This window comes from Pelophylax lessonae (genome assembly GCF_965119305.1).
Source record: "Pelophylax lessonae genome assembly, chromosome: 9".
In the NCBI taxonomy this organism is placed as follows: Eukaryota; Metazoa; Chordata; class Amphibia; order Anura; family Ranidae; genus Pelophylax; species Pelophylax lessonae.
The window spans coordinates 260732484-260756620 of NC_138776.1; the positions used below are offsets into that span (position 1 = coordinate 260732484).

General features: G+C 43.4%; 4 protein-coding genes across 4 annotated transcripts in view; all 4 read left to right on the forward strand.

Moving 5' to 3' along the window:
* The window catches only part of LOC309562790 (uncharacterized protein), an 86574-nt gene extending 74896 nt beyond the window's left edge, over nt 1–11678 (forward strand). Inside the window, exon 3 of the mRNA XM_082267095.1 lies at nt 10797–11678. Within this exon, the coding sequence (XP_082123221.1) occupies nt 10797–11663 (867 nt within the window). The 3' untranslated portion in view covers nt 11664–11678. The remainder of the gene's footprint in view (nt 1–10796) is intronic.
* LOC309564419 (uncharacterized protein) overlaps nt 1–24137 on the forward strand; it is a gene marked incomplete at its 3' end in the record, with an annotated part of 909898 nt that overhangs the window by 226736 nt on the left and 659025 nt on the right.
* Nucleotides 1–24137, forward strand: part of LOC309562617 (uncharacterized protein) — a 150734-nt gene that overhangs the window by 103189 nt on the left and 23408 nt on the right. The gene's annotated exons all lie outside the window — the stretch shown is intronic.
* LOC309562788 (uncharacterized protein) lies at nt 1819–22888 on the forward strand. The gene is made up of 5 exons (XM_082267093.1): nt 1819–1869; nt 1969–2110; nt 20637–20734; nt 20904–21045; nt 21999–22888. Exons 2-5 carry the CDS (start codon nt 1981–1983, stop codon nt 22823–22825), a joined length of 1197 nt encoding a protein of 398 aa, XP_082123219.1. The 5' UTR covers nt 1819–1869; nt 1969–1980; the 3' UTR covers nt 22826–22888.

The window sequence follows — 24137 nt, forward strand, 5'->3', positions numbered from 1 at the left end:
AAAATCGTACGGATGCAGGAAGTCAGAAACAGGAAGTGATGCCACAACTGGGGAGGAATTGATATACAGACAGGAAGTGAGGTACCTTGTGAACAGGAAGTGATATCAGGTATAAATAGGAAGTTCCGGGTGAAAGGTGAGTTTGGAGGAAGTAGAGAGGAGACATTGCTGGAACTGGAAACAGAGGAGGTAATAAGATATTATTTTATATTTACACCCAGTAACCCCCCCCCCCCGTCATGTTCCGTCCTCTTTCTCCATAGTCACTATGACGTCTTTTATGCCCAACAAATGCTGATACACGTTTGTGTGTATACATATATATGTATATATATACATATATAATCAATACAGAAATATAACCTCTGTATAGAGCAACATATTCCACTAATATGGACATATGATGTCTCCATAAACTTCTCACTACCCTAGTCATGGAAAAAATATATATATGATTGAAAAACACACACACACACGTGCAAAGGTTTATGTTTTATTTACAATTCGGGTCTATGACATAAAATCCCAATAAAATACATTCACATTTTTGGTTGTAGCATGACAAAATGTGGAAAATTTCAAGGGGTGTGAATACTTTTTCAAGACACTGTATACAGTATGTTTTTATTTAACACAACACAGACACAGTTCCCTCACTTTTGGACGGAGGGTTTACAATTAGTACCGATTCACACTAATACGACTTGTCAGGCGACTTGGTCAGCCTGGCAAGTCGTGCACCGTCGCGGTCATTGAGTAGTACAGGACCAGTTCTAATAGGAGCGACACAAGTCGCTCCGACTTAGAAAAAGGGTCCTGTACTACTTTGGGGCGACCTGGAGGCGACTTGCATTGACATTAATTTTATGAAGTCCGTGCAAGTCGTGCCGAAGTCGCGCTGCACGCGACTTCACAGGTCGCCCCCTAAGTCGGAGCGACCTAGTGTGAATCGGCACTTATACTCTATTTGTTTTTGAGTGATAATGACCAGCCTTTGTTGGGCACTTTTTCTATTGCTCTGTAGCCAACGCTGGCTAACACAAGGGATCACATGACCGGACAGGGCTAAAAAAAAGTTAAGTATATAAATCTAGGTTTTTAGCTTGAAGTCTCCTTTAAACCCCTGCTGGAGATCATCAGCCGCCTCACCCAAGAGGTGAGGAGAATTCTGGAAGGTCACATGATATCACTCTTATCTCTTTTATTAAAACACAGACCTGACTGGAGAGGTGAGGATGATTCTGGAAGGTCACATGACATCACTCTTATCTCTAATAATAAAACGCAGACCTGACCGGAGAGGTGAGGAGGATTCTGGGAGGTCACATGACATCACTCTTATCTCTATTAATAAAACACAGACCTGACCAGAGAGGTGAGGACATTATTGTTGCTTTTTCATTTCAGAGTTTTCCTCTGGTGAAGTCTGAAGACCATTTAACCATCACAGTTTCTTCACCTCACTCCCTGAAACCCAAGAGAAACAATAACAAGAAGATTCTAGAAGTCACCAACAATGTCAGTGAGCTGCTGACAACAGTGGTGTCAGGATGTCACTGTCTATTTCTCCATGGAGGAGTGGGAGTATTTAGAAGGACACAAGGATCTCTACAAGGACGTCATGATGGAGAATCAGCCGCCCCTCACATCACCGGGTAAGAGGAGACTTTATTGTAAAGGAGAGAGCAGTACGGAGGAACCACCTAGATCCCCCATCATCTGATAAACACATAGAAACAATGTATTCAGTCAGTGTGTGTGTTTCCTACAGATGGATCCAGTAATGGGAACCCACCAGAGAGATGTCCCCGTCCTCTGTATTCCCAGGATTCCACACAGGAAGGTCACACCATCTCTCACCATCATCAGGTAGGTGGGAAATGGCTCTAGACTACTGTTTATGAGCTTACACTTTTCTCTTATTTTATTGGTCCTCACATTTGAAAGTTTTTCTTTACGTTGGTGTAGCATGAAGAACAGATGTTTTTGAAAGTTGTGGTTAAAGAGGAAGAAGAGGAGGTGACTGTAATGGGTTATCAGGAGTCTATGGAAGAAGTTGGGATGATGGAGAAAACTAAAGAGGAGGAACCTTCTCCGGATATCAGCACAGGTGAGAAATGAACACTAAATACAGAAAAGTATGTAGATTGATGATGGAGGATCTGTAGACCATCACGTCAGGTAATATGATATCTACAAGGACGTCATGATGGAGAATCAGCCGCCCCTCACGTCACCGGGTAAGAGGAGACTTTATTGTAAAGGAGAGAGCAGTACGGAGGATCCACCTAGATCCCCCATCATCTGATAAACACATAGAAACAATGTATTCAGTCAGTGTGTGTGTTTCCTACAGATGGATCCAGTAATGAGAACCCACCGGAGAGATGTCCCCGTCCTCTGTATTCCCGGGATTCCACACAGGAGGATTACACCATCTCTTACTATGATCAGGTAGGTGGACTCATATGGAGCACAGAAATATTTATACATTTGTGAGATGACATTCTTCTATGTAGTTTCTTATTTTAAAGCTTACTTCTACACCTGAAGTGCATTTTGTCGCTCTTGCACCCCCCATCCCTATTTCTACAGTAGCTCTTTTTTTTTTAGCACCATACGTTTTTCACCCCACATTTATAGTGTTTTTTTTTAAATCAACATGCCTTACTTTTTTCTGTGGGTCTTTAAGTCCAATCACATGCCATGGTGGATCCTCTTCCTCCTTGTGTTTCTCCAGAAGATGGAGATCTTGTGTTTCTGCTAAGCAGGAACACTGATCTCTGTCTTCCCCCAATCAAAGCAACCCCTCCCCCCCCAGTTAGAAAGCACTCCCAGGGAACATATTTAACCCTTTGATTGCTGGTGTTAACCCCTTCCCTGCCAGTGTCATTAGTACAGTGACAGTGCATTTTTTTTTTTAGCACTGATCACTGTATTAGTGTCACTTGTCCCCAAAAAGTATCACTCAGTGTCAGATTTGTCGGCCACAATGTCGCAGTCCCACTAAAAATTGCTTATCGCCGCCATTACTAGTTAAAAAAAAAAATCATAAATCTATCCCCTAGTTTGTAGACACGATAACTTTTGCGCAAACCAATCAATATACACTTATTAGGATTTTTGTTTTTCACCAAAAATATGTAGCAGAATACATATTGGCCTAAATTGATGAAAAATTAGATTTTTTACATTTTTTTATTGGGTATGTTTTATAACATAAGGTAAAAAATATATATTTTTTTTTTTTCTAAATTTGGCGCTCTTTTTTTGTTTATAGTGGAAAAAAATAAAAACCACACAGGTGATCAAATACCACCAAAAGAAAGCTCTATTTGTGGGGAAAAAAGGCAACAATTTTATTTGGGTACAGCGTCGCACGACTGAGCAATTGGCAGTTAAAATACCGCAGTGCCGTATCGCAAAAAATGGCCTGGTCATTAAGGGGGGGGTAAGCCTTCAGGGGGAGAAGAGGTAATGATGTAATAATAAATGCAGAGCTGCTGCTGTTTGTGCCTTTTATATCTGCCTGATGTTCGGCTTTAATAGATATTTTCTATTATTTTTGGGTTTAGGGTGAAGAACGGATTAATATAAAAGTTGTAGTTAAAGAGGAAGAAGAGGAAGAAGAAGAAGAAGAGACGTATATGGGGGGTGATCAGCCACCCACGGAGGGGGTTGGGATGATTTCGAAAAGTGAACAGAAAGAAATGTCTCTACTTATCAACGGGGGTAAGTATAGGCACTATGGAAGAAACAGGTCACAGTCTAATTTTACTTCTGAGTATAAGGATTGTAGTTTATGGAAAACTGTTAGATAATTCTCAGGTGCTGGTGGTAGGGGACTCAATTATTAGAAGGGCAGACAGTGTAATCTGTGACAAAGACCGTGTGCGCCGAACAGTCTGTTGTTTGCCGGGCGCTCGGGTTCGGCACATCGCGGATCGGGTGAACAGATTATTGGGTGGGGCTGGGGAAGACCCAGCTGTCATGGTACACGTGGGTACCAATGACATAGGCAGAGGAAGACGGAGAGTCCTAAACGATTTCAGGGACTTAGGCGCTAAGTTGAGGACTAGGACCTCCAAGGTAGTATTTTCCGAAATACTACCGGTACCTCGAGCCACACCAGAGAGGCAGCGGGAGATTAGGGAAGTTAACGAGTGGCTGAGGAGCTGGTGTAGTAAGGAGGGTTTCGGGTTCCTGGAGAACTGGGCCGACTTCTCAGTCGGTCACCGGCTCTTTGGTAGGGACGGATTGCACCTAAATGGGGTGGGTGCAGCCGTACTGGGTGAGAGGATGGCCAAAAAGTTAGAGGGGCTTTTAAACTAGGGAATGGGGGGGAGGGTACAGATGTAGAATTAGCCAGTGGAAAGCAAGTTTCAGAGGGCAGAAATGGGGGCATTAGCGGTAGGGTGTTCGGAGCCCCTATACCCAGGGTGGGTACGGGGAAAAATCAAGAGAGCAGCCTAAAAACATCAAAATTACGAGGCTTATATACCAATGCCAGAAGCCTGGCCAACAAGATGGGAGAGCTGGAGCTGCTGATGTTTGAGGAGGACTTAGATTTTGTGGGGATAACTGAGACTTGGTTTGACAGCTCTCATGACTGGATGGCGTCCATTCAGGGGTATTCCCTTTATCGCAGAGATAGAGAGGGTAAAAAAGGGGGAGGGGTATGTTTGTATATTAAGAACAGTATACAGGTAAATATGAGGGATGATATTAATAATGGAGCTATGGACGAAGCAGAATCCCTATGGGTAGAGCTTCAAAGGAAAGGCACGGTGGGGAAGGTAATATTGGGCGTATGCTATAGGCCCCCAAACCAGAGGGAGGAGGGTGAGGTGGACCTCATGTTACAGATAGGATTGGCAGCAAGGATGGGAAATGTCATTATAATGGGGGACTTTAATTATCCTGATATAGACTGGGCAGAAGGAACCGCGCATTCAGCCAAGGCTCGGCAGTTCCTAAATGTTTTGCAGGACAATTTCATGGGTCAGATGGTGAATGCACCGACAAGAAACAATGCGGTACTTGACCTACTGATTACCAACAATACAGACCTGCTCACGGATATAGAAATACGGGACAACTTAGGGAACAGTGACCATAGGTCAATTGGTTTCAGTATTAATTACAGTAATAGGAAACACAAGGGTAATATAAGGACACTGAATTTCAAAAGAGCCAATTTCCCTAAACTGCGCTCGCTGCTAGAAAATATCAATTGGGATAGAACCCTGGGAACAAAGAACACGGAGGAAAAATGGGAGTGCTTCAAGAGCATACTTAACAAGGGGGTGGACCAGTGCATTCCACAGGGAAATAAATTTAAAAGAGCAAAACTAAACCCTGGGTGGCTAAACTCCAACATAAAAATGTATATTAGAGCTAAAGAAAAGGCCTTCAAAAAATACAAGACTGAGGGGTCATTGGCAGCATTTAAGCATTACAAAGAGTGTAATAAGAAATGTAAAGATGAAATCAGGGCGGCTAAAATAGAACACGAGAGACATATAGCGGAGGAGAGTAAAAAGAACCCCAAGAAATTCTTTAAGTATATAAACAGTAAGAAAGCGAGGCCAGAACACATTGGCCCCATAAAAGATGATAAAGGAAAAATGGCCACTGAGGACAGAGAAAAGGCGGAAGTGTTAAATAATTTCTTTTCTTCAGTCTTCACAAAGGAATCGGGGGGCTACACGAACCCCGCTTGTAAGGCCGAACTAAATAATACACCTCAGGAAGTGCCGCCATGGCTAACAGAGGATAGACTTAGAGCTAAACTAGAGAAACTTAACATAAATAAATCCCCGGGACCGGATGGCTTGCACCCAAGGGTTCTAAATGAGCTCAGTCAGGTGATTGCCAGACCATTATTCTTGATCTTTAAGGATAGTTTACAGACGGGTATGGTGCCAGCTGATTGGAAAAAAGCCAACGTGGTACCAATATTTAAAAAGGGGCCGAGATATATCCCGGGTAACTATAGGCCGGTCAGCCTAACATCTGTAGTCTGCAAAATTTTGGAGGGGATGATAAGGGACCACATACAAGACTTTAGTAATGAAAACGGTATTATAAGTAGTAATCAGCATGGATTCATGAAAAATCGTTCATGCCAAACCAATCTATTAACCTTCTACGATGAAGTGAGCTGCCACTTAGATAAAGGTAAGCCTGTGGATGTGGTGTATCTGGACTTTGCAAAGGCCTTTGACACCGTTCCCCACAAACGCTTACTGTACAAACTAAGGAAGGTAGGTATGGACCATAAGGTGAGTACCTGGATAGAGAACTGGCTCCAGGGGAGAGTACAGAGGGTGGTGATTAATGGGGAGTACTCGGATTGGGCGGGTGTGGAAAGTGGGGTCCCCCAGGGTTCTGTCCTGGGACCAATCCTGTTTAATTTATTCATAAATGATCTAGAGGAGGGGATATCTAGTACAATCTCAGTATTTGCAGATGATACTAAATTAGGCATGCCAATATCTTCTATGCAGGATGTGGAAATCTTGCAAGCAGACCTGAACAAAATAACGGGGTGGGCAACTACATGGCAGATGAGATTTAATGTAGAAAAATGTAAAGTAATGCACTTGGGGGCCAGAAACCAGAAAGCAAGCTACTCACTAGGGGGGGAACCTCTGGGTGAGTCTAGGATGGAAAGGGACCTGGGGGTACTGGTAGACAACAGGCTTGGAAGTGGCATGCAATGCCAAGCCGCTGCAAGCAAAGCCAACAGAATACTGGGTTGTATAAAAAAGGGGATTCACTCCAGAAATAAAGAGATTATTCTTCCACTCTACAAGACTCTGGTCCGGCCACATCTGGAGTATGCTGTCCAGTTCTGGGCACCGGTCCTCAGGAAGGATGTGCTGGAACTGGAGAAAGTCCAGAGAAGGGCAACAAAAATAATTAGGGGAATGGAGGACATCGGCTATGAGGAAAGACTACATGCACTGAACCTATTCTCTCTGGAGAAGAGACGCTTGAGGGGGGATATGATATCAATGTACAAATACTGTACTGGCGACCCTAGCATAAGGAACAAACTATTTAGAGTAAGGGAATACAATAAGACACGTGGCCACTCACTAAAACTAGAGGAAAGGCGGTTTAACCTTAAAGTGCGTAAGGGGTTCTTCACTGTAAGAGCGGTAAGGATGTGGAATTCTCTTCCGCAAGCAGTCGTATCAGCGGGGAGCATTGATAGTTTCAAAAAACTATTGGATGGACACCTTAAAGACCACAACATACAGGGGTATACAATGTACGGTTAAAAGCAAACACACACACATAGGTTGAACTGGATGGACTTGTGTCTTTTTTCAGCCTCACTAACTATGTAACTATGTAACTATGTAGATCTTCAAATCATCCTGTGGGGAGGTGCTAAAAGGTTAAATATGTGTTTGCCTACTGTAACGGAACCGCCGACCCACACTGTACTTGTAGGCTTCCGTCAGTATACGGCTTCCTTGCAGTCATGAACATATATACCAGATTTTCCCTGCCGCCCTCATACAAAGCTAGCCAACAACTTAGCTTGTACAAGTTTTGGACCCTTCTTGGATAAGAACTGTTTATTCAAAACACAGGCACAAAGAGATATACACTGAGGGACGACCCCCCCCCTCCCCCTTAGCAGCCAATCCACATTCACATTATACACCCCATAATAGGTGGATCTTAAGGCAGACAGAAACAATAGAACAATGGGATACAGGTACTTAACAATAACAAACCCCACCCCACCTCAATATCTATCAAGGGTCTATTAGACACTCCTGCAATATTCTAGCAATCTGAGAAGTCAAACCGTTCATCTTCATATATTTCCTGAGGGACACTGTTCAGAAAAATTATTGTCCCAAGTGAAAGAGCCCCTCACTCTTTCAACACAAACCACACATATACATCCCATAATGGGTTGATCTTAAGGCAGACAGAAACAATAGAACAATGGGATACAGGTACTTAACAATAACAAACCCCACCCCACCTCAATATCTAGCAAGGGTCTATGAGACACTCCTACAATATTCTAGCAATCTGAGAAGTCAACCGTTCATCTTCATATATTTCCTGAGGGACACTGTTCAGAAATATTATTGTCCCAAGTGAAAGAGGCCCCTCACTCTTTCAACACAAACCACACATATAGAACCAAGGATAATCAGGGTAATATGAAATCCAGTGTGGTTGTACAGAGAGTCTGGTTAGTGCAGACCCAACTGGGGTTCTTGGTCACCCTGAACCCCAGGGTGACTTACACATAGGAGGGGTCGGGGAGGCTGGACAAGGAGTTTCCCAACCTCTCTAAAGTAATCTGGGTTTCACGAGCCCCCCCAGCCAAAGTGACTCCTGTCACACCTACTAAAGGGTTAATGTGTAGTGTGGCAAGGGTTAACTCTTGGTGCTGTGATGTGCCTTCTCCTGCATGTGTCACTTCCTGCTTCTGTAGTGATATATGTAGGAGGAGACCGGACCTCGTGGTCTGTCCGTGTATGGGAGGTGATCAGTGAGGATGCTCCAAAGATGTGAACTGAACTGTATGGGAGAGTTTCCTACAGGGGTGTCAAACTCCATTTCATTGCGGACCACATTAGCAGTATGGTTGCCCCCTAAAAGGGTGGTTTTATCTGGGGCGCGATACGTAAAAAGTGCTGGGTTCAAGAGTATGTTACGTACAGAGTGCTCAGGATTATGCTATGTACAGAGTGCAGACCCCAGTATTATGCTATGTACAGAGTGCAGAGCTCAGGAGTGCGCTATGCATAGAGCTGTTTATGGAGTTGTAAGAATTATTAGAAGTTATCTAGTTCGAGTAGGTACTCCTCTCGAGTTTTGTAAGTGTAGCCAGCAGATGTGGGGGACTCAAGTCACATGCCTTGACTTGAGTCAGACTTGAGTCACCAGTATGAGGACTTGAGACTTGCTTGACTAAAATTAATAAAAGACTCGACTTGACTTTGACTTGGTATTCATGACTTGAGACTTGACTTTGACTTGAGACATATGACTCGAAATGACTTTACTTTTTTAAGTTATTAAATATTTGCATTTTCTCAAGATGTGTTAAAGCAAAATGAATGTGCCTGTTATGTTTCTGACACCACAGTCACTTAAAACACTTCAGCGTGTTCTGATTTTTAAGACACTGGCTGTTTAACAATTGAAATACTTAACATGTTTTTAGTGACTGTGGTGTTGAAACATGACCGGACGAAGGATTTTGAGCTGTTTGGGCATTCAAAGTGTTTCTTTAATATGCCAAGAAAAAAGCACTAAGCAATTTTGTTAATGTTGAAAATAAAACAAAACCTTTGCTGACCACTGACTTAACTAATTTAAAAGGTGAAAATTGGGGTAGATCAGTATTTTGACTTGATTTGTGACTTGACCAAAATAAATGACTTGACTTGCTTGACTTCTAGCAGGGACTCGACTTGACTTGCTTGCTTTTTGCCACAGTAACTTGGGACTTGCTTGAGACTTGAAGGTTAAGACTTGAGGCTTGCTTGTGACTTGCACATGTGTGACTTACTCCCATGTCTGGTAGCCAGTCTGCCCAAGTGTTTGTAAATTTGGATGGTATGTCTTTGCCAATTGCAGTCAGTTCTTCCGTTTCGGAAACTTGTGCACGCGTCTATACCAAAGAGAGGGTGTTTTGTCAGTGCCCTAAAGTACTGGGACACACATTATAGCGGCATTTACCAGCATCATTGCAAGAGATTTGAACAGTGGCAGCCCGTCCATTGGGGGCACAGGGGCGCTGCCCCCCTATCGATGTGTCCGGCCCCGTAATCTACATGCAGGGTGCTGGACGCATGGATTCCAATGGGGTTTTTTTTTTTTTTTAAGCACGTGATTAGAGCCAGAGGCTCTAATAGGATTCAAAAAAGGATGGGATCGGGGCGCAGAGCACTGTAAGCTAATGAATATTCCCTATTATCACAGTGATTCTCCTCCCAGCCAATCAGAAAGCGGGTCCTGAGACCCGTTTCCCAATTGGCCGAAAGGCGAGGCTGAGAGGCCATGCTATTGGCCAAGGAGGAGGAGAAAGGAAGGAGATGCAGGGGAAGCCACCGCCGCCGCTGGGGGGAAGCCCCCGTCGGGGGTATGGTGTTTTCCGTCTGCTGGCCCATGGAGCACCAGCCATCACTGGATTTGAAGTAAGTAGGGATAAGAGATGGGGAGTAGTGGAGACGATATGGCGCTGGAGTGAAGTCCAGTGAGAGTTTGGTTATGCGGGTTATTTTCTCATGAACCTGTCCCCAAAAAACTTGGATGAGTGGGCATTCCCACCAAATATGGAGAAAGGAGCCGCTTGGTTGGTGACTTTGCCAGCATTGGTTGGGTGTGACAGGGTTGAATTTGTAAAGGAGGACGGATGGAGATTTCTGATTGATATTGGATGTTGAACAGGATTCCAACTAGTGATCAGGATTTACATTTATTCCACTGGTGAGGAGGTAGCGCTAAAATTCCGGTTATTTGTGAACTACTGACATGTTTTACATTTCTTTCCATCAGATGGATGTTATTCCAGGAATACCTCACAGAGACATCCTATATTATCTTCCGAATGTAACTCAGAAGATGATGTCATCACACAGGATCCTCCTTCAAATAAACAAAATATCCATCACAAACCTTCCTGTTCGAAGACATCAATGGATCCCTCTGATCAGGGGGAATCTTTTCATCAATCACATACTATGAGTGCAAATATTCATTTAAGATCTCGCACTGCAGATAGACCAACAGACCCTTCTAATCCCAAGGAATCTTCTGAAGGAGTTCAGCGAAGTGAGACTCTATTCTCATGTTCAGAGTGTGGGACATGTTTCTCTCAGAAAAGAGACCTGATTAAACACCGGAAAACTCACACGAAACGTAACTTCTCTTGTTCAGAGTGCGGCAAATGTTTCAAACAGAAATGCACTCTTCTTAGACACCAACAGGTTCACACAGATGAGCGTCCCCATTCATGTTCAGAGTGTGGGAAGTGTTTTAAACAGAAATGCAACTTCCTTCGACACCAGAAACTTCACACGGGAGAGCGTCCCTATTCATGTTCAGATTGCGAGAAATCTTTCATTTGTAAAGGAGACCTTGTTACACACCAGAGAATTCACACGGGTGAGCGTCCTTATCCATGTTTACTGTGTGAGAAATCTTTCATTTGTAAGGGAGACCTTGTAAAACACCAGAGAAGTCACCGAGGTGGGCCTCGCTATGTACGTTCAAAGCACGGGAAATCTTTCTCTAAGGAACAGAACCTAGATGAACACCAGAGAAATTACAAAGCAAGGCGTTCCTATTCATGTTCAGAGTGCGGGAAATCCTTTACTCAGAAAGGACACCTTGAAAAACATGAGAGAATTCACACAGGTGAGCGTCCCTACTCATGTACAGAGTGCGAGAAATCATTTACTCAGAAAGGAGACCTTGTTAGACACCAGAGAATTCACATGGGTGAGCGTCCCTATTCATGTTCAGAGTGTGGAAAGTCCTTCATTCAGAAAGGACACCTTGATAAACATCAAAGAGTTCACAACGGTGAACATCCATATTCGTGTTCAGAGTGTGGCAAATCTTTCCCTGAGAAACAGGTACTTCTTAGACACCTAAAAATTCACATGGGTTAGTGTCCTTATTTATTTTCCAAGCAAGTGTGGAAAATCTTTCACTCAGAAAGGACGCCTAATTGAACACCAGAGAATTCACATGGGTTTGCTTCCTTGTTCATGTATTGAGTATAGGAAATGTTTCAAACTCAAAGAAACTTTTATTACGCATCAGAGAAGAGACACTGTACAGAGTCCTCAATGCCTTTGGATTGTGGTAAATGTTTTACAGATAAACGAAGTCTAATTCAAATTCAGCGGGAAAGCACTGGCTGATCCTTTTGATAAATTTAGAATGGTTTTTACTGGATAAACTGATCAATCCAAAGAAATACTGGAAGAACATATTTATTTTAAGTACTGTACATTCTACATCCTGGAGAGAATTTTAAAAAATTTAGATGGAGTTTGATGGTCTGATTCTTCTCTTATCTTGTGTATGGTGGAGGAGAGCTGTCGGAGAATGTAGTGTGGATGGTGGAGGAGAGCTATCAGAGAATGTAGTGTGGATGGTGGGAGGAGAGCTGTCGGAGAATGTAGTGTGGATGGTGGGGGAGAGCTGTCAGAGAATGTAGTGTGGATGGTGGGGGAGAGCTGTCGGAGAATGTAGTGTGGATGGTGGAGGAGAGCTGTCGGAGAATGTAGTGTGGATGGTGGGGGAGAGCTGTCGGAGAATGTAGTGTGGATGGTGGGGGAGAGCTGTCGGAGAATGTAGTGTGGATGGTGGGGGAGAGCTGTCGGAGAATGTAGTGTGGATGGTGGGGGAGAGCTGTCGGAGAATGTAGTGTGGATGGTGGGGGAGAGCTGTCGGAGAATGTAGTGTGGATGGTGGAGGAGAGCTGTCGGAGAATGTAGTGTGGATGGTGGGGGAGAGCTGTCGGAGAATGTAGTGTGGATGGTGGAGAACTGTCGGAGAATGTAATGTGGATGGTAGAGGAGAGCTGTCGGAGAATGCAGTGTGGATGGTGGGGGAGAGGTGTAGCAGAATGTAGTGTGGATGGTGGAGGAGAGCTGTCGGAGAAAGTAGTGTGGATGGTGGAGGAGAGCTGTCGGAGAATGTAGTGTGGATGGTGGAGGGGAGCTGTCGGAGAATGTAGTGTGGATGGTGGGGGGAGAACTGTCATAGAAAGTCAACAGAGATATGTTGTATCTATAAAAATAATAATATCTATTTATTTAAAATGTAAAAGAAAAAAAATGCACAAATTTGCAGAACACATTTGAAGCCTTTGTTGTATAGGAAAGAACAGGCAGATTGTATGAAGGTTCAGAAAAACGATTATGTATTGTTCTGGAGTCTAAAGTTGCACCTTAGATAGTAGGCCTATGACATTCAGAAAATTTAAAAAGTGTCTTTTTGTGGTAAACTGAAAATAAAAACCATGAACTAATTTACACCACAACTTTGAAGCCTTTATTGGATAGGCTACAATTTCTGAGGGAGAGAGCAAGCACATTGCATCTGGAAGTAACAATTTCATGTCATGTTTTGGAGACTGAAGATAGGAAGATGTTAGATATTCACCACACAGATATATCAAGCCTGCATGGTCAGGCCACAATTTCTGAGCGACTTGAGAACGCATATTACAACTGGAACTAAAAAGTCATATTATTGTGTAAAATTTGAAATTTAAACATTGAGTTGCAACACGCTTGCCCAAGCCTTCACTGGAATAGGCTGCAATGCCTTGGAGAGATTGTAAATAGATTGCACTTAAAAGAAAAAAAAAATGGCTTCCTTTTTTCACAGACTGAATAAAGAAAAAAAATGACTGACAGATTTTCTGCTAAGCTTTTAATCCTTTTGGCAATCATTTTTTCTGAGAGAGAGCAAGTAGATTGCAACTAAAACAAAAAACTTTTTTCAAGAATGAATCAAGTTACCGATCTGCATTTTGGTTCAGTCTACAGCAAGTGTTGACTACTTCCCTCACTAGGGTCTTTGGTTCCAATCCCAACCACAGCACAACCTGTCTGGGTTTCACATGTTCTCCCCGTGCATGCATGCCTGCGTGCGTTTCCACCCAGTACTCCAGTTTCCTCCCACACTCCAAAGACATGCTGGTAGGTTAATTGGCTTCTGTCTAAATTGTCCCTAAAATGTATATATATGAATGTAATTTAGGGACCTTAGACTGTAAGCTCCTCGGAGGAAGGGACTGATGTGTATGTATAACATGAAGGGCTTTGAAAAAGTATTCATACCCCTTGAAATTTTCCACATTTTTTCATGTTACAACAAAAAAACGTAAATGTATTTTATTGGGATTTTATGTGATAGACCAGGGATCCTCAAACTACGGCCCTCCAGCTGTTGCAGAACTACACATCCCATGAGGCATTGTAAAACTCTGATATTCACAGATCTGACTAGGTATGATGGGAATTGAACTAAGTTCCTGAACAACTGGAGGGCCATAGTTTGAAGACCCCTGCTCTAAATATTCTGTAGGAGATCTTGTGCTACACTTTCAGCTGAGCAGCCACAGTTTTCACCCTGCTCACCCAGACACTGCAACATCAAGTGCATCATTAACCACTTTACCACCAGAGGATTTTGCTGTCTTACGTCCAGGCCACTTTTTGCGATTCGGCACTGTGCGACTTTAACTGACAATTGCGCGGTCGTGCGATGCCGTACCCAAACGAAATTTACGTCCTTTTTTTCCCACAAACAGTGCTTTCTTTTGGTGTTATTTGATCACCTGTGCGATTTTTACTTTTTGCGCTATAATTAAAAAAAGAGCGTACATTTTGAAAAAATAATATTTTCACATTTTTTTATATAAAATTCCCCCCCAAAAAAATTTAAAAATCAAAATTTTTTAAAATTTTTGGCCAATTTGTTTTCTGCTACCTATGTTTGGTAAAAAAAAAAATCACAATAAGCGTATTTTGATTGGTTTGCGCAAAAGTTATTGCGTTTACTAACTAAGGGAAAGATTTCTGTCATTTTTGGTGTTTTTTTTTTAACGAGTAATGGCGGCGATCTGCGATTTTTTTTTTTTTGCGGGACTGCAACATTGCGGTGGACAGATCGGACCCTTGACTGACATTTTTGACACTTTTGGGAGTACCAGTGACATTACTACAGTAATCAGTGCTATAAATATGCACTGTTACTGTAAAAATTACACTGGCAGGGAAGGGGTTAATTTTATTGGAGAGGGAGGGGTTAATGTATGCTTGTTGCTTATTAACGTGTGTGGGGGGAGGTGACTGAGTGACACAGGGACAGATCGCAGGTTCAGCTATGCTGAACTCTGAAATCTGTCACTGTCTGTCACTTAGGAGATCCGCCCGCTTTGTTTACACAAGCGGGCGGATCTCCAGACTCGATTCCCCGACGATCGGGGAAGAGCAGCGGCAATCGCCGCCGCTCCTCCCCTGGCCCGACCCCCGCTGTGACTGAATACAGCGGGAGCGAGCCTCCGGCGGCGCGCGTGCGCCGCCCACAATCGGAGGAGTCCAGCGACGTAGGTCTACGTCGCTGGACGGGAACTAACCACTTTGCCGCAGTAGAGCTCCAGTGAGCGGTCGGCAAGTGGTTAAAGAGCTAGCTGAAGACACAAGACATCTCCTTTTGAGAGACTACAACATATCCCCCCCCCTCCACAAGGGATAAGTGTCATTGGCAGCATAAAGGGCCCAAGCTTACACTCCAGACTCTACTCACTGAAAGAGCGAGTTTAAAGACTTAAGGGCCATATTGTTTAAATTCAATTGAATACAGTATCCATACAGTTCTTTGGACTGTGGTGTTGAGGTATAGAAGATAGAGGTCTGACACAGACATGGTCATCCCCCTGCCCTTTTTCAGGCCTATACCCATAGATCTCAACCTAAACAGAGCCTGTTGATCTTCTGTAAATGTACATTATATATTGCAATCAGTTATTGTCTCTTTTTGACTCTTCTGTCATCGGGGTTATTTGTCATAGTCATTTTTCTGCGAGTGACAAAATTTATGTCACTGGAATCTAATGTTTTTTCTATCTAGTAAAAGAGATTCAACCGTTTCCCTTGACTATGTGTGTCTCTAAGTGTTTTTGGTCACAACAAGAATGTCAGAGGACTTGAAAGGCCAGGACAACCAGTGGGGTACAAATCCTTTTAGCGGTCTTCACTGGGATAACGCTTCATAAACATGGACAAAAATTATGTGCACGGGGTCCCCTGGAGGATTAACCTACCTTCTTTCCAGATGAGAGGTGAGTTGGAAGCGAGGAGACATTGCTAGAACTGGCAGCAGAGGAGGTAATTATATAATATTCTATATGTACTCTCACTAACCACCCATCACGTCCATCCTCCTCCTCCTCCATATTCATCATGGTGTCTCTTATGGTTGATAGTTCACATATATTTTAAATCTAGAGCGGTTTATCTGACGTTCCATCCAGAGCCTCTGGTTTATAGACCAGATACATCCTAAATATAGAACCATTTATACAACTGTACATCAAGAGCCTCTGGTTTATAGACCAGATACATCCTAAATATAGAACCATTTATCCAACTGTCCATCCAGAGCCTCTGGTTTATAGACCAAATACATCCTAAATATAGAACCATTTATCCAACTGTCCAGCCAGAGCCTCTGGTTTATAGACCAGATACATCCTAAATATAGAACCATTTATCCAACTGTCCATCCAGAGACTCTGGTTTATAGACCGGATACATCCTAAATATAGAACCATTTATCCAACTGTCCATCCAGAGGCTCTGGTTTATAGACCAGATACATCCTAAATATAGAACCATTTATCCAACTGTCCATCCAGAGCCTCTGGTTTATAGACCAGATACATCCTAAATATAGAACCATTTATTGTTGGTCGGCAATCGCTCGATATTCAAACCGTGTATTCCTGCTATTAGTGACAATTTTTGGGGACCAGTGACACCAATACAGTGATCAGTGCTAATAAAAAAATGCACTGTCACTGTATAAATGACACTGGCAGGAAAACACCAGGGGTGCTCAAGGGGTTAAGTGTGCTCCTAGGGAGTGCTTTCTTTCTGTGGAGGGAGTGGATGTACTACTCTTAGGTACTTAGCTGAAACACAAGATCTCTCTTTTCCTCCCTGACAGAACATCGGTCTGTCTTGTATACATAGGCAGACCACCCTTCTATCATTCCCCTGAACGATCAACGGGTCCTGGCGGCCATTGCAGCCGCTGGACTCGCTGATTGGCTCCCGCTGTGTCCAATCACAGCAGGAGCGGCGCTCCGGCGGCACGCGTGCACCCCTGAAGACTCATGCATATAATAAAATACATGTACGTGATTTTGCGCAGCCGGTCCGCCCTGCCACAGTATACATGCGGCAGTCAATCCGGAAGTGGTTAATGACATGACTGACAAGGTGGAGCTCTTTTCCTATTATGCCGAGTAGAACACGGAGACAGGAAGAGTGGGATTGTTCAGATACAGGAAGTGATACCACAGCTGGGGAGGAAGTAATGTCAGCGCAGACAAGAAGTGATATACAGACAGGAAGTGAGGTACCTTGTGAATAGGTATAAAAAGGAAGTTCCGGGTGAGAGGTGAGTTGGGAGGAAGTAGAGAGGAGACATTGCTGGAACTGGCAGCAGAGGAGGTAATAAGATAATATTTTCTATTTACACCCAGTAACCCCCCCCCCCCCTGTCATGTTCCGTCCTCGTCCGTCATAGTCACTGTGATGTCTTTTATCTCCAGCAGATGCTGCTACACGCACTAATGCCAAAATACATATATATTATATTCAATGCAGAAATATAACCTACTGTATATATAGAACTAGTTTTAAAATGAATCTCTGCTTGTCTATGAGTTATAATGACCAGCGAGGCCCCTATATTACCTGTCTTAAGAGATCAGAGTCTTGTATGGATAAGTGAGGATGGAGAAGGACCCGAGTCACATGACTTGCTGACCGCTCACGGTAAATATACTGTGAGTGGGCAACAGGTACAGGCACAGTCATGTACGTGACTGCCCTTTCTTCGTGTTTGGGGTGTGCATGCGCATGCCCCATGCTGACCCATACTGTGATTGCGCACAGCATGAAATTGGCAGCAGATTTTAGCCAACGATTGCGGACCTTATTTGATGATTACCTGTGTCCAATCACAACATAGAGTTCTGTGTGTTTACAAACGCACAGAACTCTGTGTACAGGGAACAGCCATCTGGCAGTTTCTTCTCCCTAAAAAAGCAGAGAGAAAAACTACATAAATACAGTATCTCACAAAAAAGTGAGTACACCCCTCAGATTTTTGTAAATATCTTATTCTAGCTTTTCATGTGACAACACTGAAGAAATGACACTTTCTTCTGTAAAGTAGTGAGTGTACAGCTTGTATAACAGTGTAAATTTGCCGTCCCCTCAAAATAACTCAACACACAGCCATTAATGTCTAAACCACTGGCAACAAAAGTGAGTACACCCCTAAGTAACAATGTCCAAACTGGGCCCAAAGTGTCAATATTTTGTGTGGCCACCATTATTTTCCAGCACTGCCTTAACCCTCTTGGGCATGGAGTTCACCAGAGCTTCACAGTTTGCCACTGGAGTCCTCTTCCACTCCTCCATGACGACATCACGGAGTTGGTGGATGTTAGAGACCTTGCACTCCTCCATCTTCTGTTTGAGGATGTCCCACAGATGGTCAATAGGGTTTAGGTGTGGAGACATGCTTGGCCAGTCCATCACCTTTACCCTCAGCTTCTTCAGCAAGGCAGTGGTCATCTTGGAGATGTGTTTGGGGTCGTTATCATGTTGGAATACTACCCTACGGCTCATGCTCCGAAGGGAGGGGATCATGCTCTGCTTCAGTATGTCACAGTACATGGAGAAAGCTGCTCAGTTCCACTCACAGACAACAACTTGTGGTATCCATCTCAAAAAATTGTATACAAAAATAAACCCCAAAAGGGATTTAAGAGGCGGGTGAAGGGATGTTGCGATACCAGGAAAGGTGAAAGGATGGGTATAGATACAAAGAATATATCTATAAAAGTATTAATCTTTATTGTTACACATAGATAAAAAAGACAATGTCTTAGTAACAGTACATGGCCTCACATTACACAAATGTTCACAATGCGACATACATTAAAAATGCACCAAATACAAATTTAACACCTAAAACGCCTAACTGACATTTTTTTACACTTTTGGGGAGACCAGTGACATTACGACAGTAATCAGTGCTAAAAATATGCACGGTTACTGTACTGACACTGGCCGGGAAGGGGTTAACACCAGGGACGATCAAAGGGTTAAATGTGTCCCTAGGAGGTGCTTTCTAACTGTGGGGGGGGGCGGGTGGACTTGTGAACTCAATACAGAGACCCGTGTTCCTAAATAAGAGGAACACAAGGTCCCTCTGTTCATAACTGCCATTCTCTTTCCATGGGGAGCGATCGTGAGTGCCCGGCAGCAAACACGGTCGCTGGACCCGCTGATTGGCTTCCCCTGTGGTGAATGGGCACACACGTGCGCCCCCGCTAGCAGTCCCGCGAAGCGATGTACAGGTACGTCGTTTAACGGGACAGAGCCGACCTGCCATCGGAAAACGACGGCGGCTGGTCGGCAAGCGGTTAATAAAACACAGACCTGACCGGAGAGATGAGGAGGATTCTGGGAGGTCACATGACATTGTTGCTCTTTCAATGCAGAGTTTTCCTCTGGTGACCGTTTAACTATTGCAGTTCCTTCACCTCATTCCCTGAAACACAATAGAAACAATGAGAAAAAGATTCTAGAAGTCACCAACAAGATCATTGATCTGCTGACAGGAGAGGTGAGCGGTGCTGGGAATTCTGGGACATTATCCAGTAACAGACAAGGGATGTGTCTGGATGGTGACTGTATCATTGTGTGTGTCAGGTTCCTATAAGGTGTCAGGATGTCACTGTCTATTTCTCCATGGAGGAGTGGGAGTATTTAGAAGGACACAAGCATCTCTACGAGGACGTCATGATGGAGAATCAGCCGCCCCTCACATCACCGGGTAAGAGGAGACTTTATTGTAAAGGAGAGAGCAGTACGGAGGATCCACCTAGATCCCCCATCATCTGATAAACACATAGAAACAATGTATTCAGTCAGTGTGTGTGTTTCCTATAGATGGATCCAGTAATGGGAACCCACCAGAGAGATGTCCCCGTCCTCTGTATTCCCGGGATTCCACACAGGAAGATCACACCATCCCTCACCATCATCGGGTAGGTGGGACTGAACAAATAGAACTCAAAAATAATTCTAATTGATGACAGGACATTCTTCCTTTGTAATCTCTTGTTCATTTTTTATAAATGTATTCTATCATCTTTGGGGTTTAGGGTGAAGAATTTAAAGACATTAAAACTGAGATTAAAGAGGAAGAAGAAGAGACGTCGGTAAATGGAGATCAGCAGTCTATGGAGGAGGTAGGTCCTCTGTATTCCTGGAATTCCACACAAAAAGATCACACCATCCCTCACCATAATCGGGTAGATGCAAAGAATATAAAAGTGATTCTAGACTGTAGGAGATTACACTTTTCTCTTAGCCTATTTGTCCTCACATTTTAAAGGTTTTTTTTTCTTTCTGTTAGCATGAAGAACAGATATATGTGAAAGTGGAGTTCAAACGGAAAGAAGAGGAGATGACTGTGATAGGTTATCATCAGGAGTCTACAGAAGAATTTGAGAAGATGGTGACAACTAAACAGGAGGAATCTTCTATAGATATCAGGACAGGTGAGTAATGAACATTAAATACAGAAACTGTTCAAGAATAGAAATTAGTGATTGAGGATCTGTGGACCTTCACATCAGGTAATAGGATGTCTACAAGAACAATATGATGGATAATCAGCCGCCCCTCACATCACCGGGTAAGAGGAGACTTTATTGTAAAGGAGAGAGCAGTACGGAGGGTCCACCTAGATCCCCCATCATCTGATAAACACATAGAAACAATGTATTCAGTCAGTGTGTGTGTTTCCTACAGATGGATCCATTAATGGGAACCCACCAGAGAGATGTCCCTGTCCTCTGTATTCTCGAGATTCCACACAGGAAGATCACACCATCCCTCACCATGGTCAGGTAGGTAGGACTGGGCATGTAGACCCAAAAATATGTTCTAAGTTATGAGATTACATTCTTTGATGTATTCTCTTCTTTTAATACTTCCTTCTACATCCAAAGTAGAACCTGTGCTCCCCCCACACCACCCATCCCGATTATAGATGTTTTCTATCGTTTTGGGTTTTAGGGTGAAGAACTGATTAAAATAAAAGTTGAGCTTAAAGAAGAAGAAGTAGAGACATATGTGGGGTGTGATCAGCCATCCATGGTGGAGGTTGGGAAGATAATGAAGAGTGAAGAAGATGAAATTTCTCTACCTATAATCAAAAGTAAGTAACAGACACAATAGTGTATATTTACTAGAGCTGGAGCATGCAAAATCAGGCTCACTTCTGCATAGAAACTAATCAGCTTCCAGGTTTTATATGCTGGAATTGTGGTGATATCCGCAACACAAATATATTATCCATGAATAAGTAATACAGAGTTCTCACAGATACTGGTGTACCTGTGTATTCAGGAGTATATACTGAGTGCCATCTCCTTTAACCTTTTCGCTGCCAATAATGCTGGTAGCCGGGGGGGTTTGTGTGTAAACCTGACAAGCCAACTGTTTGCTGTCAGGTGGAAACAACTGTATCTCCATCTTGTTTGTTAAGAACATGAAATTATATTTAAACAGGGTGGGTTGGAATGTACAACTGTATTTCTTCCACGCCACCCCTTTCACACGTGCATCTCCACCATGTTTCAATATCATTATTTCATGCTCTCAACGAACAAGATGGAGATACAGTACACCATATGAAAAGTCCATCTCCATTCCTCAATATAATGTCATGTTCCCAACAAATGAGGAGGAGATACTGTACACCATATGAAAGGTCCATCTCCATTCCTCAATATAACGTCATGTTCCCAACAAATGAGGAGGAGATACTGTACACCATATGAAAGGTCCATCTCCATTCCTTAACATAATGTCATGTTCCCAACAAATGAGGAGGAGATACTGTACACCATATGAAAGGTCCATCTCCATTCCTTAATATAACGTCATGGTCCCAACAAATGAGGAGGAGATACTGTACACCATTTTTTTACAAAAAATAAAACAAAGAATTTGCAGATCATATATGGACTCGGTGTGAACATTTTTCTGATTGATTTTGGAGGGAGAACAGGACTCAACTGTGAGATCGGCATTTCCACTGACGGGGAGGAGGAGCTAAAACTCCAGTTATTTGTGACCAACTGACATTTCTACATTTCTTTCCAACAGATGGATGTGATGTCTGGAATTCCTCGGAGAGACATCTTCTATTATCTGCTGATTGTAAGTCAGAAGATAATGTCATCACACAGGATCCTCCAGGAGGAAATCCAAATACACAAAATATCCATCACAGACCTTCCTGTCCGGAGACATCAATGGATCCCTCTGATCAGGGGGAATCTTCTCATCAATCGCATAATATGACTGGAAATATCCATTTAACATCTCACATTGAGTATAAGAATCCCTATTCATGTTTAGAGTGCGGAAAATCTTTCACCCAGAAAGCAAACCTTGTGCAACACCAGAGAATTCACACGGGTGAGCGTCCCTATTCATGTTCAGAGTGCGGGAAATCTTTCACTCAGAGAGGAAATCTTGTGCAACACCAGAGAATTCACACAGGTGAGCGCCCCTATTCATGTTCAGAGTGCGGGAAATCTTTCACCCAGAAAGGAGACCTTGATAAACACCTTAGAATTCACACTGTTGCACGTCCTTATTCATGTTTAGAGTGTGGTAAATCTTTTACTGAGAAACAGGTACTTCTTAGACATCAGAGAATTCACACAGGTGAGCGTCCCTATTCATGTTCAGAGTGCAAAAAATCTTTCACACTGAGAGGAAACCTGGTTGAACACCTGAGAATTCACACAGGTGAGCGTCCTTATACATGTTCAGAGTGCGGGAAATCTTTCACACTAAAAGGAAACCTTGTTGAGCACCTGAGAATTCACACGGGTGAGCATCCTTATTCATGTTCAGTGTGTGGGAAATCTTTCACTCGGAAAGGAAACCTAGTTGAACACCTGAGAATTCACATGGAAAAATGAAGCATGAATGTTGGGGAAGGCTGCCAGAGAATGTAGTGTGGATGGTGGAGAAGAGCTGTAAGAGATTGTCGTGTGGATGTGTTTTCAGGCAACACATCCACACCTCAGCAGTTGTCCCTCCTTGTTCCCCAAGTTTTTTTCAGTGCTTACCAGTATTGTCTCCATGACCTTTAGTGTCCTTCCAGCTTAAATATGTCTCAGTGGTTCCCGATGTCATAACTCACTCCAGCCTTTAATTTCTTAGCTGTCTTCTTGGGTTAGTCATAGGACTGCAACCTGGGTAACGCCTGAAGCATAACATCTCCACCTCTAGCACATCTGGTGAAGGCCAGGTGATTCCTTAGACTCTACTCCACGGCCTTTCTCATGGCTCTCACCATCACTATTTAGGCAGACACACTGAGCTATCTGTGTTTCTACTCTGTGGCCTTTGCCAATGTCTGCCTAGCTGGTTCAACTGAGTCTTGTTCAGCCATCTGCCTCTAGTGGGAGCGGATTCCCAAACCCTGACAGTGTGGATGGGGCAGAACTCCTAGGGAGTGTAGAACAGATGTTGGAAAACGAGGTATAAAACAAAGAGAATTTAGAAAGTAAAGCCCCGTACACACGTACCGAATGATCGGCCGTCTTTTGTCCGTTGCTGTCCTGTCGGTTGAAAAGTGCTAAAGACTGCACACGAATTTTGTCGGCCAACAACAGCCGACTGCAGAAGTGATCTCATGTGATGGTTAACTTTCCGTGTGTTTTTTCTTCTCTGAGCATGCCCAGTCTTGCTAATCGGCTGTTTGTCGGCCGAATTCTGTACTGAGTGACGAACAATCGGCCGTTCTGGTGTTGGCCAACAAAAATTTTAATGCCTGCACACCCGATTCTGTTTGGTCGAAAAGTCGGAGTCGGTTGTCGGAAGCATCATACTAACAAGCCGACAATCGGCCGATCGTTCGGCGGCCGAATATTTACGGCCGACAATCGCTACGTGTGTACGGGGCTTATTTAGTGATGTGGACAATGCTGAGAGAACAATGTGTGGTGGGGATGTAGACACTGATGATGATGATGATAAAGGAATATCTCTACCAGGATCTGGCTATTGTTGGAGGATTAATTTTTGCACTAAGAAGTTTTCTGCATTGCAGTATAACACCCCAGAAGAGATTGGATCTGATGAGAGCTGCATATCCTGTAGTTGTACATTTATTCCTGGTGATAGAATCCTCCAAACATCTTTACCTCTAGGAGTTCTGGTGAAGGCCAGGTGATACCTTAGACTCTACCCTACCGCCTTTCTCAGGGCTCTCACCGTCACTATTTA

Excerpts from the sequence above, each read along its gene's own strand:
- LOC309562788 (XM_082267093.1), top strand. The coding sequence starts at position 1,981 with ATGTTTTTGAAAGTTGTGGTTAAAGAGGAAGAAGAGGAGGTGACTGTA. Across the intron at positions 20,735-20,903 it reads CCATCCCTCACCATGGTCAG|GGTGAAGAACTGATTAAAAT; the intron begins GTAGGTAGGACT and ends TTTGGGTTTTAG. Across the intron at positions 21,046-21,998 it reads TTCTCTACCTATAATCAAAA|ATGGATGTGATGTCTGGAAT; the intron begins GTAAGTAACAGA and ends TCTTTCCAACAG.